Here is a 14,774-nt window from a genome sequence, read left to right as displayed (position 1 = left end):
GTATTTGGTTGGTACCTGCTGAATTGATTGAGCATGCAATTTCACAAATGAAGACTTTTTTTTTTAATTTTTATTTTTTACATTCTGTCCTTTCTTTAAATTCCTGTTCAATTCCACCCTCCACAGCATTGCCAGGGTTATTTTTCTAAAATGCAAACCTTGTATCAGTCTCAAAATCCTTCATCGGTTGATTCCCCGTTGCCTGTAGGATAAAATTCAAACCCTTTGGCTTGGCATACAAATCTCTTTCAATATCTGAATCCTTCCAAATTTCCAACCACAACAACCAATACTCTATCCCCCCTCCCTGCCCCAATGCTGCAGCCACGTCGTGTTGGTTCTGTTTCCCTGAAAAATACCATTCTCTTTCATGTTTCTGTGCCTCTGTGCAGATAGAACCTTTTACCTAGAATGTGTAGCCCTTTTTTGTCCTTTTTGCAAATTTATCCTTAAAGACTCAGTTCAAATACCACCTTTTCCTGTAATACCTTCTTGATGCCCTCAACCAAATTGTTTCCTCCTTTACACTTCCTGTAAATTCCTATATTATAGCACTCATCACGTTGTATTGTACAGGTAGTCCTACGATGTGTTAGGGTTATGACAAACTGCACTTACGACCTCCGTTTTGTTTGTACATCTTATCATTAGTAATATGTACTACATACAGTGTTTGAGCATGTAATTTGCTGATGTTATCATTCCTAGATATTCACTCACAGATGTTCAATTTTATGATTTACTCTTCAAAACACTGCTGTATAGATTTAGTTTTCTAAACTAAATCAGGGCCTTCAGTTGCTTGAAAACACAGACCCAAACACTTACAACTTTTTTAAAGTTGATGGGCAGATTCTGGAAGCAGTGAGATGTTACCGCAAATATATGAAGAAAAAAAGAAAAGGACCATACAGACAACTCTCACTAGTTTTCTTACTAGAAATACCATTCCCATTCCCAGGGATAATCCAGATGGTCTAGAACCTTCCACAAGTGGAGTTGTCACCTCAGCTGACAAAATGCCAACGTCTAACTCTTCATCATCGGAGCAAATTTTTGTGAATTGTGTATTTTTTTTATGTGTGTATGTATGTTTTAAAATATATCTGAAAGTTTGTATGTAATGTTTCCAACCTCTAGAGACAAAGATCAGTTTATAAAGATACTGATAATAAAAGGCAGTAATAACGAAAACAGAAAAAAATATTCAACTTACATCAGAGCTGGCTTACAACAGAGTTGGGGATTACCGTATTGCAACCCGATTTACAACATTTTTTTACATGTTGTAAAAAAAAAAAAATTAGCACAGTGTGCATACGAAAATACCTTGCAGAGGGGAGGGAGCGGTTGGCAAACAAATGTAGAAGGTGCGTGTTATTTGCGTAAAAATACAGTAATTATTTCTTACATAAATTTTTCTTTTAAGGTGCTAATCAGCTAGAGAATTGAGAATCCTTTATTATCATCTTTTTATCTCAGAAGATGTTTGCTGAATAAGTAATGAATGAAAACACCCTACTTCTGGTTGGTCAGTTCATTTAGTTAGTGCCCTCTTTTTAAGATCCAAGATTATGCATTCTATCCCTGTGTGATTGCATTCCTGTGTTGGCTGATCTTACAAGGGAACTAGGGAAACTAGACCTTGATGAGCCAGTAATATTATCTTGACACATGAAATGTAGCAAACTATGAGTTTAAAGGTGGACTTTTGAAATTGTCAGGAACATACGTTGCTTATATGAAATAAACTGACTTTTCTGTTTGATATGTTTCTTATCTTAAAGGAACTAAAAAAACTAACCTCGGACTTGATAAAGTCCAAGGTCACATGTCAGTATAAAATGGGAGAAGAAAACATCAATCTCACAATTAAAGAACAGAAATTTCAAGAACTTCAAGAAAGACTCAATATGGTATTTAATTAAATGTATTCATTTTTACTATATTAGTCTTTTTAGAAAAATTTATGAAAATTTAAGGATCATAACAAAAAATGTCCTATATGAAGTTAATATACATAGTAAAAAAATTTCAAAATATAATCTGTTTTTAAATTATTAGGTAATGTTTGCCATTAGCAAGACTTTGGGCCAATAAAATTTGGCTATACTAATTTTAGCCCCACTTTAATGTGGTATCAGATAATCTTGTGGTACGATGGTATCTACAGAACAGCTTTTGGAGATGAGAAATTCTGTCATTTTAACATTAACATTTATAAGTTTGCACCAGATTATACTGGGCTTCTGACACCTTCTTCAGGTCACTGGAGTTAACTGGTTCAGTACAAGAAAATGTGAGGTAGTCTGGAGTAATAATAGGTGATGCCACTCCAAATTTGTTGAGCATTTAATTGAATGTAGAATTTGCTGGATTTTATAACTTTAAATTCAAATTTTTAAGGAATTGGAATTAAATAAGAAGATTAATGAAGAGAATGCCCACATTCAGGAAGAAAGGCAGGTAAACGATTATATGATATTTTGGAAACCAGTAAATGTTTTAAAATTAGCTACAATGTAGGGAATAAACAAATTAAATAACAAATGGAATCATGTCTAGGTCAATGCCCAGCAAAGTGGGCACTCATTTAATGTGCATTGAATGGACACATATGTACCTTTTTAACCAAGTCTCAAATATATGTCCATTAAAAGGAAATCGGTTTTTTCCTTGATAGTTTAATGTGACCCTAGCAGATAAATATTGAAATGTATGTATGCTTAATGCATGATTGTTTAGGTCATTATATTATCATTTGAATTGATTTAGTATTTATAATTCTTCTATAAAAAGAAAAAAGATGTGTAAAAGAAAATATACCCTGTTTCTATTTTTCTCTTTATTTTTTCCTTCATTTGATTCCATATACATCCTGGCCTATTTGCACTATGACATTATAGTAGCAATATATTTACTGTTTTGTTGGGGAAGCCAACAAAATTTTATTTAGTTTTAAATTCTTCACATTTTTCAATAGTGTCTCAGAATCTGCATTCCATTTCAAAGAACTTTGTTAATTATTTAAAGGACTTTTAGAACAATACTTTACAATATAAATTATTTTAGATATTAAGTTAGTAAAGTATGACAGTATTGAAATGAAATTACAGTGAAATCTGGAACCCGTGTAAGGTGGAAACCTGTCAGAGAAGGAAAATTCAAATATTTTCCACTAATAGAGAGCAATAGAAAAATGGTAAGACTGCACCATGTTAAAGCCAGAAAACTTGGCAAGACCTGGAAAAACAAGACAGTCCCTTTGAATTCCGGCTCTCACAGGTTTCAACTTATAAAGAAAATAAGTTAAAAAACTAGAATATGTATTTGAAGAATGAATTCAGAAACATAACTATCTTAAGTTTTTCTGCTGATGTATAATATTTATACTTTTTTTCAAGAATGTCATCATTTCTTTTCAACATATGCAGCAGTTACTTCAGCAACAGACTCAAGCTAATACTGAAATGAAGGCAGAGTTGAAGGTGCTAAAAGAAAATAATCAGGTTGTATTTTCCTTCAGTATATTTCCATCTAATGAGCTTCACCTGTTTAGTTGCATTCACCTATCCAACTTTATCAAGATCAGTGTCTCAAGTAATGAACATATTTTTTTCAACATCTAACTCACAAGTCAAATATTGAATTTTATTAAGTATCTAATTTCATTTTGTAACAGGATGAGTGAGGTTTTTTTTTCTTTTGGAATTGTGTTCAAGGCTCAAAACTCAAAAAGGGGCTAAGTATCACCGCATTCTAAGAGAGCAATCAGTGAGCTTCCAGAAGTTGGAGTGATATCCCTCTTCACAGGAATTTGTTATAACTGGCTGTATTACCACCACAATCACCCCATCATCCTCTCTTCAGTATATATAAGAAAATAACTAGGGAGGGGAAGAAGTTATGGTGATTGTTTTGGGATTCTTGATTGTTCAAGAAGAGAGGCTTTCTCACCTCTCCAGGGGAAGAGGATGCATTTCCTTCATGAAGTTAAATGAGGGAATCTACATGAGAATCAGTTGTAAAGATTGGGGTACAGGAAGGAGAGACTGCCATCTTGTTCCCTGGATGGATGCTTGAGATGTTGTAGAAACCTGAAGTCCCACTCTGGTGGTGCTAATGGAGTAAAATGTGAAAAGTTTATGTGAAAGAAGTTGGTATGTGCTTCTTGAAGATTTGGAATGTACCAAGAACACATATACCGATGCCTAGTTCTGGTCTGGAAATTTCAAGGCAGAAAATTTTTGGAGTAATCTGTGACAGTGAGGCTTAAAGTATAGTGTGCTTGTTCCAATAGTCCATGACCCTGGAAGAGTGCAGAAAGGAGAACCTCGGTGTCTCCTTGGTTTCACATGAAGGAGCATGGAGGTTAGTGGAGGGGCTGGAACTTCCCTAGGTACCACTGAGCCAAGTGATGGAATGTCCAACCAGAGAATAACCTGGAGCATGTTCCACTGAGGTGACAAATGGAAGATATTTCTGCTCCTCTGAAGGGGCTCTTGGTAGCAAAGGAGGCAGGACAAAGCTGAACATTTCCCAAGAAAACTGCACTTGTCTCTCATGTAGAGACTACCATCAGTAGAGGACAGAGCCAGTTTCACAGGCATGCAATCAGTGGAGTTGCACAGGGCTTCACACTCAAAAGGACCCCGTGCTTAGGGTTTAATGTTTTGCAGTTGCTGTCTTGAAATTCTTAATAGCTTTATCTTTGAATTTATGTTTTGTAAATTAAGTCCTATAGGACAATGGCACATGCCTCGGGGGCTTAGGGCCTCACTTGGGCTGGATTCTGTCTCCCACTGCCTCCTCAGATGAGTTCTTAGCTGTTGTCTCGTCTACCATCTGGTGGCCTGGGCCCTGCCTGGCCTCCCTGTCCCGGCTCCTGCCCTAACATTGCTGCCTGGTGGTTGACTGGGTCATATTGATGGAGGAAGGCCCATGTTCTGCTGTTGTCCTCCAACGCCAGGTGGAGGCTTAGGTGCCAGCAGAGAGGGTCAGGATTCGGTGCATGTGCAGCATTCTGGGGTGGGGTATGGTGGCAAGCCTTGACCTACACCCAGTCCAGGTACTGAGTACATCCTGCCTGGAAGTTGCAATCCCTTGAGGTTGCCTGTTTACCATGGCAACATCATGACAAACAGAGACAGAGAGACAGAATGGGAAAAAAGGAAAAGTTTTATATTTTAGTGTCTTTAATGGCACTTTTTTCTTGCTTTTTTCGTTTTGCACTGGGCCCCTACAAATTATGTAGAGGCCACTAGTGTTGAATGGAACCAAACTTACCCTGAACAATACAAGTTTTATTTCCTCACCATTGATGGGCTTTGGCCAATCACGTAAAGAGAGTTTTGCTTTCCTTGTTTTTCTTGCTTGTCCCCAGTGCCATCAGGCCTAAAAGAGGAAGGGGGAGGAGGTGTGCCAGAGTCAAACCACTCCTTCCCCTTAACCCTTTTACCTAATCCAGTGAATAAACTAGTAAAAAAACAAACAAAAAAAACAATTTTCTGAAGGGCCAGTTGATAAGCAAGTGTACCCCCCCACCCCATCAGATCGATAATGGTAACTATTATGTTAGTTTTCTTCTGGGAAACACAGGATATAATTTACCCAATTATTTGCAAGTAGCTGTTATTAGGAATGTCTCCTAAACCATTTAAAGGAGTTGAAACTTAGATTTTTAGGGTGAACAAAATATTAGAGATTAGCTAATTTCACAGAAAAGCTAATTTCATAAAAAATGTAAGCTTACTGGAATTAGTGGCAAAACTGGGAGTAAGTTTTTGTTACGATCTAATCCAGCACTATTTCTACAACATTACACTGTTAAGGTATTATTCCTTGATCTATGAGACCTACCGATTTTATTAGCTCAGTTATACTTACACTAAACCAAAAAAAGAAACCAAACCCGTTGCGGTCGAGCCAATTCTGACTCATAGCAACCCTATAGGACAGAGTAGAACTGCCCCATAGGGTTTCTAAGGAGTAGCTGGTGGATTTCAACTGCCGACCTTTTGGTTAGCAGCTGAGCTCTTAGCCACTGAGCCACCAGGGCCCTTAAATTGCCCGTTGATAAACTCTCAGGATTTATGTATTGTTGGACTACAGTAATCAGAGAAATATAGTCATGTGTTTCTTTGAGATAATGGTATCTATAAATGTGGTTCCAGGATCTTGTAATTATGACTGCCAATATCTTAGATATTCCAAATGTCTTTCCTCTTTAACTAGCCACAGGTATCATCTGAGCCTTTATATTTGTTGTTGTTGTGTGCTGTAGAGTCTCTCCAGACTCGTAGTGACCCTGTTGGATAGAGTAAAACTGCCCATTAGGGTTTCCAAGGCTGTAATCTTTATGGAAGCAGACTGCCACATCTTTCTCCCAAAGAGCGGCTAGTGGGTTCAAACTGCCAACCTTTCAGTTAGCAGCCAAGCACTCAACCACTGTGCCACCAGGGGTCCTCTTGATAGTATGTAGTCAAGCTGAATTTCATGCAGTAAAATTTCAAACAAGGTATTGGCAAGAATAGGACAGAATTGTCAGCTTTTTATTTCGATAAGCAAGAACTTTAAAACAAGCGATATTATTCATCATCACTCTCATTTTATAAAAGAGAACATTTTAACAACAAAAGTATATATATTAAGGACATAATCTCAGAAGAAAGGATAGTCCTTTACAAGAAAAGACATTTGATAACCTTATATTGACATTTTTTGCCATGGACTAGTGAAAATTTTGTCATGGATCAGTACTTATCTGCAGGCTGGTGTTTGAGAACCACTGATATATAGTATAACAAAATATTAATGCTGAGCTGATGCTGAGGCTTGTGCTGCGTAGATATCTCAAGTGTTTTCTCAAGGAGCATTCTAATTCTACCTGTACTAAAAGGGATCATTACTCTTGATAATGACCTCCTGTTTTCCAATGCTCTGTAATCATGCTGTCTTCTGTTCTATTTTTATTTTTTAGTAGTACAATTTGGAGAATGGAGGCCTAAATTCTCATTACAGAAAATATTCTCTATTATGATTCATAGTTTAATCCAGATATATAAGCATAATTATGCTCCTGTAGTCATAGTTTTAGCATAGTATTAATAAGCATAATTTACTTAGGTTTTGGTAGATTAAACCATTAGCAGATGGTTTTATTTTAACCTTCCACAGTATCCATTTTTTGCAGAGACAGTTTTCAGATTTGTTAGTCCAGATGCAAATAATACCAAATAATTTCCCAATAGACTATAAACTACATGAGGATGGTAACATTTGCCTCTCTTTTTCACTGATGTAGCACAAGAGCTTAAAATAGTGTCTGGCACACAGTAGAAGCTCATTAAATTTTATTAAATGAATGAATGATTAATTGATGAATAAATTCTCAAGTTCAGATATTGCATGTCAGGGCTTCTGGTTAAACATTTTGAATTGAACGCACATATTCACTTCCACCTTCTTCTGAAACAGCAATAAAATGGCATTTATTTAAAGGTCATAAATCCAGAAGGACAAGAAAATAGGGAGAGGAAACAATAAAAATAAAGTTTTAAAAGTGGGAACCAGATGAACAGTAATTTACTTAGTACATGACGGTGAGTAGAAACCTAAGCCAAAGATGCAGAAATAGTCAGGAATTGCAAGCATCATGTGCCTCTGGAAGTAATGTGTGTAACTGAAGCCCAAAACTGGAAGATCTGTATCAGAAGCCATTGCACTCCCAGATTCTCTTCTCCATCCTGTACAAGTAAGCACTGCCCCTCTCCTACTTGGCAGAAGACTGAAGGTTTACTTTGGAGAATTTGAGGGACAGCTGAGGTAGGAGGGATCCAGTGGTGTGCTGAAGCCAGCTTGTACCAGTGAAATCTAATTGGACATTAAGGAATGATTAAATCAGCAGTAGCTTGAAATTGACCATGGTGAGAGTATTTAACACTAAGGAAATTGGCAGATGCTGCAAATCAGGCTGCCCTTCCATCCCCTGAAACCAGTTTACCAGCACACCACTGGGAGTATTATATTGCAAACAGAGTGAAAAGTCCAAATGCTGAATGGTGAGACCTCCCAGCCCACTTTCCCCATTCAGAGTCCAGCTAGGCTTGTAACTCTCAGGCAGGAGAATGGAAGATTCTTTTCTGGGGAAACTAAGAGAAAGAGTATAGATGCTTCAGTTAAGCTCTCCCAGTGAAAAAGCCCAGCCAGATCAACCTACAGTGAAGCCCACCATTTTGCAAAACTTTCAGCCAGCTTTTAGTACCTCATTTGAATAATAGTCATATTAACTGGTCTTCCTTGTAGGTGTATGGATATTATCCTGTCACTGACAGTGTTGTACTTCAGAATAGATCTTGAAATGTTCTTTTTGACGATGAATGCAATGCCATTGCTCTTCAATTTGTCATTCCGAGCACAGTGGACCATATGATTATCCAATTGAAAATGGCCAATACCAGTCCATTTCAGCTCTAGGATATTGATCTTTCACATTTGATGACTTCCAGTTTTCCTAGATTTGTACTTCCTACATTCCACATTCTGATTATGAATGGATGTTTGCAGCTGTTTCTTCTCATTTTGAGTTATACCACATCAGCAAATGAAGGTCTCAAAAGCTTTACTCCATTCGTGTCATTAAGGTCAACTCTACTTTGAGGAGGCAGCTCTTCCCTAGTCGTACTTGGAGTGCCTTCCCACCTGAGGGTCTCATCTTCCGGCCCTATAAAAGACAGTGCTTCACTGTTACTCATAAGGTTTTCACTGGCCAATTTTTTTTTAGGAGTTGATCGCCAGGTCCTTCTTCCTAGTCTTTCTTAGTCTGGAAGCTCCACTGAAATGTGTCCACTGTGGGTGACCCTGGTGGTATTTGAAATACTGATAGCATAGCTTACAGCATCACAGCAACACACAAGCCACCAGTGTGACAAACTGACAGACGAGTGGTGAATCTATTAATTATACAGCATTGTAAATATTCTAGAAAAGCCCTGTTATTATTTGTACCTAGAAATTAAAAAGGAAACATAACTTTTATATAAACCATTATCCTGAAGTAAAGGCAATTAAAAATAGGTATTCATTGAGTGCTCTCAAAGTGCATAGCTCTTTAGGAGCTAGAAAACAGAATCTTCTTGTTAAAGTTACATGTGTTTTAAAATGCTTTTAATTAGATTAGTTGCCATAATTTTGCATATTTATATATTTATTGATTGATTGATATTATAGATGTTATTGGGAACTCTTTAAGTAAGCAGAATACTATGCAGACTTTAAAATTAGGTAAATCGGTATGTAATGATATGGAAAGTAACACACGTTATTAGTTTTTTTTTAAAGCTGATTACAGAGCAGTACAGAACTATGATATGGTTTCATCTGTATTTTTAAAGATATAATATACTTGTATGCTTATAGATAATTTCTGGAAGGTTGCAAAAGAAACTGCTAGAGTGGTTATTTCTGGGAGGAGAACTGGAGAACTTTTTCTTTGTATATCATTTTGTGTGGCTTGAAATTTTTACTCTGTGTACGTAGCTTTAATAATAAACAAATGAACTTAAAAATTACAGATGTGTTGGACATGTAGGTAAGAGTTCTTACTATTTTTCTTTTATAGAAGTTTACTTAGATTATCAACAGACATTGAAGAAACCTAGTAATGTTGGCGATACTGATTTAATAGCTTTAAAACTTACCTTGTCTTAGAAAACACTTGGTAGTATTTTTAATCTTTAAGGTTTTTTTTTAGGGAAAGATAGTGATTTTTATTGTGTTAATTTAATGAAGTAATTAGGTTAATACAGTAAATATTTAATCTCTATTAAAAATGTGTTAATTTGAAATTAAAAATTAAAATTGTATTTAAGAGTTTTCTAGCCACTTAATTTCTAGAATAAATAGATAAGAAAAAAATATTCTGTGGTAGTTAATTTTTTTTAGTAAGGTAAGGCTGGATTATGCTACATTTTATATTTTTCAGTGCTGTACTTTATATTACTCTTTCAGTACATTAAAACTTATGCAGTGAAACTGAATAATGGCAATGTTTTTATACCCTTTTATAGCCATTTCTTTTTCATAACCTCCCCCTATTTCCTGTTAGCTAAACTATAAGCACCTTTCTGTTAATTTATGAAAATTATTGTTGAGATAACACATTATCACTGATCTGTATGGCAGTTTCAGCATGTTAAAAGCAAAGGTCCAAGCAACATAAAACACATCAAAGTTCATTAATGTGGTATTGATTATTTTTTGGATAATTAATTTTATTGCAGACCCTTGAAAGAGATAATGAGCTGCAAAGGGAGAAGGTAAGAGAAAATGAAGAAAAGTTCCTTATTCTTCAAAATGAGCATGAGAAAGCACTAGGAACCTGGAGAAAACATGTAGGTTTATTAAATAGTAAACTAGTAAAATATTTTTGGTAGTTATAGACATTTAAAATAACTATTAAAGGCTAAGCAAATATTGCAAAAATAATACAGGAATAAAAGTCAGACACATTTTCTTCTTGCACTCATGTTTCCAAAGAAATGAATGCTTTTTAAAAACTAAATTTAATAAAATTTCCTGTAATGTTTTCATGCATGGAAGACCACATATATATAAGTTTGTGTGTGTGTGTGTAATTTGAATGATCTCTCATGTAACAAAGAAAAATTAATTTACTTTTTCAGAAAACCATTGCATAGTATTTTATTACATGATTGAAGTAAAGAAGTATATAGGTATTGTTAGCTGATAAATATTTAGCTTTCCTCAGCAGTTTTTTTGAGATGTATTAAAGCCATTTTAGACCACGTATACTGTAGTCAAGTTGTGTGATACTAACATTTTATCGTAAGAGTTTGTTATAAACTTTAAAATACGTTATAAACATGGCTGTTTCCTTAAACTGTATCTCTTTATTTTATGCTAATTTTTAATTTCGATGAAGTAGATGATAATAGTGTAAAGTGATGCAAATTAAAGTTGTGAAATATGAAGTTTCACTTTAAAGATTGGTGGACACCAAAATTGGTTATTCTATTTTAAGATCTGTTTTCATTGCCTTTCAATTCTATTTAAAGAATTAACACTAGGAAGTCACTATTTATGAGTTTTTTAAAGCTATATTTTGGGAAAGTAAAATTATATTTTAGATTATTATACAAATGGCCAACAAGTATTAATAATATCTCAAATACCAGACTGATAACATTTTCTGTAGGTGATTTATGTTTGATTTAAATTACATAATATAATTCTTGATTTTCAATTAATTTTCAGCTAATGTGTTCTCATTAATTTATGCTAGAGAGATCAAGTCTTCACTGATGATTTTGATAAGCTTTACTCAATTCTAAGAAAAATTCTGATGTAACTTAATCATTTGCACCAGAATACTTAAGGATATGTTATAATTAAATCAAATTAAATAGTTTGTGATTACCTGCATCAGAATACTCAAAAATGGTTAATAATGTCTAAACTAGTAAAAAAAAAAAACTGAATCTTTTCTAAATGCAACTTTTTGGATATTTGATATATGGTTTTTCACATTTTATAAAAATAGTTTATTATTAAGCAACAGGCATAGTAATCTTCATTTTAGCTTATAACCCACATTCCATTCCGCTTCTTCTTATCCCCAGTGAATTTTTTTGTTTAAAAAGCCATGGAAATACTACTCTCAGGATAAAGAAAACTTTATAAAGCGAAAAGGGAACATGAACTTCAGTATGCCAAATGTACTCCCCCCCCCAAAAAAAAAAAATCAGTTGAGCTAAGCAAATTAAACATTCATTTTTTCTGGTGAGGCCAAAATCATGCACCTCCCCTAAGGAAAAAAAGTAATTGATTTAAGAAAATAAGCATTCAGTTTCACTGGTGAGACCTCAATATATCAGTTTTGTTCTAGAATTTTTAGATTATACAATCATTTTACCTCCATAATGTTTTAGTATAGTTGAAGAAGAAAATGCTGCTTTGGTTCTATATGAGTTTTCTTGAATGTGGACGGTGTCAGATCTATTCTCTAATTGTATTTCTATCTCTGTGTAAGTTTTTCATCATTCTTAAATGAAGGGGAATTATAGTATGGCTAGTAAGATGAGGTCCAGATGAGTTAAAAAGAATAATAAAGATACTGACAAAAATAAGTTAGAATCACATAAATTGCTCTTTTATATTTGGCTCTTCAAAAAATAAGCAGTGAGGGAAAATACTATACAAATACATAACAATACTATTAAATGATATATTTAAAATTCATTGAAATATTATAGAGAATGGTATTATATGTATCTATTTTGATTTTAGCTAGTTAGGTGCTCATTCTCAACTCTTCCCTATCCCATACTACTGTCGTTCCATTTAAGAAAGAATGGGAAGAATCATGGAAGCATGAAAATTTGCATTTTCAAGAGTGATGAATAGTCTACTCTGAATAAAGCATAGGATATGTGGAATGTGACATTGGAAAATTAGTTGAGATCTGCTTTTTGAAAGGCTCCTCAATAAGACAGTTGAATTTTATTTTATAGGTAATGGGAAGCCATTCAGAGATTTTAAGCAGAGAAGTGATGTAGACAGAGTTGTGTTTTAGAAAAACAACTCTAACAACAGTATGGAAGATGGCTTTATGGAAAGAGACCAGTAAGAATAATATTGCAGTAATCTAGCCATGAGCCTATGAGGGTGTGAATTCTGGCAATAGTAGTGAGAACAGAGATAGAGGTAGGAGGCATTTGGGAAATAGAATTGGCAGGGTTAGTGACATTTTATATATAATGAGTATTGAAAGGGAAAAAGTCAACTATGACTCCAAGATTAGTATGACTAAAGAATGATAATGTCATTAACTGACATAAGGAATGTAAAAGGAGAAGCAGACTTGGTGGATGAAAATAATTAGTTTACTTTGGGAACTGTTGAATTTATAGTGCCTGCAAGCTTGGACAAGATATGAATCTAATCTTAGGAGAGAGGTTGGGGAAGGAGATACAGATTTAAGATTTATTAGCATAAAGATGAAATTTGAAGCTATAGGAGTAATAAGATTGTCTATGAAGGAGTAGAAGCCTTGAAAAGAAGAGGGCTAAAGAAAGCACCTTGGGGAATGCCAGCATTTTCTGAGAGGGGAGCTGAGAAAGGGAGGAGGATAAAGAGAGAGTAGTACCATGGAAGTCAAGAGAACAGGCTGTTTAAAGAACAGAGTAGTCAACAGTCAAATGCTACAGAGCTGCTAAGTAGTATGAGTACTTGAGAAAACCCTTTTGCTTATTTGTGGGTGATACTAGAGAAAATGATTGGTAGAAGAGTGCAGGCAGAAGTCAGGTTGTTAAGGAGTGATGAGAGGTTAGAATTTGAAAATAGCAAGTGTGGACTGTTTATTTTAAGAAACGAGAGAGACAGCGTAGTTGAGTCCAGGAGGAAAAAATTAGGAATGTGAGACGAGCGTATTTGTAGGCTGAGGGGAAGATGCTGGTGTACTGGAAGCTACTAAGAATAGGCAGAAGAGAGGAGATAATTGCTAGAGCTAGGACTCGGGGAGATAAGAGAGAAAGAACGGGAATATTACACACATTTGTGGGATTTATGGTAGGAGTTTTAAAATTGTTTAAGAGAAACTTTTATAATCTTCCATGACAAAGGGGTATTTCCTCCTCAGTGAAACTTACCTTGTCTCATATTTGAGGTTCCCATGAGAGAGTACACCTTGGTTTATGAGATTTTATAGCTATTGAGAGCCCAATTTGTAGATGTAAATAATTAGGTTGAAATGTCTGTTTCTATTGTGCTACTGCTTAGTACTCACCTAGTTGAGTTAAAATCTGATATCCAATTTGCAACAAGAAAATAGAACTTTCAAGAAGCAATGAAGGTGTAAATTCTATAGAATTTTTATGATTAAAATAATTTCATCATTTTTCATTTGTAACAAGAGGTAGTTTAATGTGGTAATTAAGAACACAGTCCTTAGATTTAGCTTTGGATTTAAATCCTGACTGCGAGGTTATATCCATGTGATCTTGGACAAGTTGTTTGACTTCTGTGGGCTTCATATTTCTCACCTGCAAATTAGGGATAAAAATACCTCATAGGGTTTTTATGAGTCAGAAATTATGTTTATTAGTACTCAGCACAATGCGTAGTACATAGTAAGCATTCAATAAATAGTAGCTTTTAATATTAATAATTACTTTGGGATTTTTTTACTTGTTACTATTTCACAAAACTTGTGTTAGTGAAGTATTTTCATACAAAAAATGTTTATAGTTAATTTTGGTTAAATTTTATAATAGGTTGAAGAACTTAATGGAGAAATGAATGAGATTAAAAATGAATTATCATCACTTAAAGAAACTCATATTAAGTTACAAGAACATTATAACCAAATATGTGATCAGAAGAAGTTTGAGGAAGACAAGAAGTTTCAGGTAAAATTCAAGTGTTTTGGGGTACAGAACTCTTAAAGAAATTATCATCGTCACTGAAGATTTTCTCCCTGCTTTATATTTTCAGTTTCTCAACTTAAAAAAAAAAAATGAGTGTGAGCAAGTGGTCTATAATACATTTTTAGTTAATTTTTGTGTACAGCGTGAAGTAAGGGTTAATGCTGTTTTTTATAGATTTCCAGTTGTTCCAGCATGCACATATGTTGAAAATACTGTTCTTTTTTTTTTTTTTTTTTGGCTTTAACAAAGAGAAATTTATTTTCTCATAGTCTAGTAGGCTACAAGTCCAAATTTGGGGTGTCAGTTCCAGGGGAAGGCTTTCTCTCTCTG

At 34.6% G+C, this 14,774-nt stretch overlaps 1 protein-coding gene across 1 annotated transcript in view; it reads left to right on the top strand.

Annotated features, from left to right (window-relative positions):
* The window catches only part of CCDC73 (coiled-coil domain containing 73), a 100,438-nt gene that overhangs the window by 68,103 nt on the left and 17,561 nt on the right, over positions 1–14,774 (top strand). Inside the window, exons 9-13 of the mRNA XM_004369763.2 lie at positions 1,788–1,916; positions 2,407–2,466; positions 3,405–3,509; positions 10,281–10,391; positions 14,292–14,426. Of these exons, the coding sequence (XP_004369820.1) occupies positions 1,788–1,916; positions 2,407–2,466; positions 3,405–3,509; positions 10,281–10,391; positions 14,292–14,426 (540 nt within the window). The remainder of the gene's footprint in view (positions 1–1,787; positions 1,917–2,406; positions 2,467–3,404; positions 3,510–10,280; positions 10,392–14,291; positions 14,427–14,774) is intronic.

This window comes from Trichechus manatus, unplaced genomic scaffold (assembly GCF_000243295.1).
Source record: "Trichechus manatus latirostris isolate Lorelei unplaced genomic scaffold, TriManLat1.0 scaffold00006, whole genome shotgun sequence".
In the NCBI taxonomy this organism is placed as follows: domain Eukaryota; kingdom Metazoa; phylum Chordata; class Mammalia; order Sirenia; family Trichechidae; genus Trichechus; species Trichechus manatus.
The sequence above is the reverse complement of the archived record's forward strand: the minus strand, read 5'-3'. Positions and strand labels throughout refer to the sequence as shown.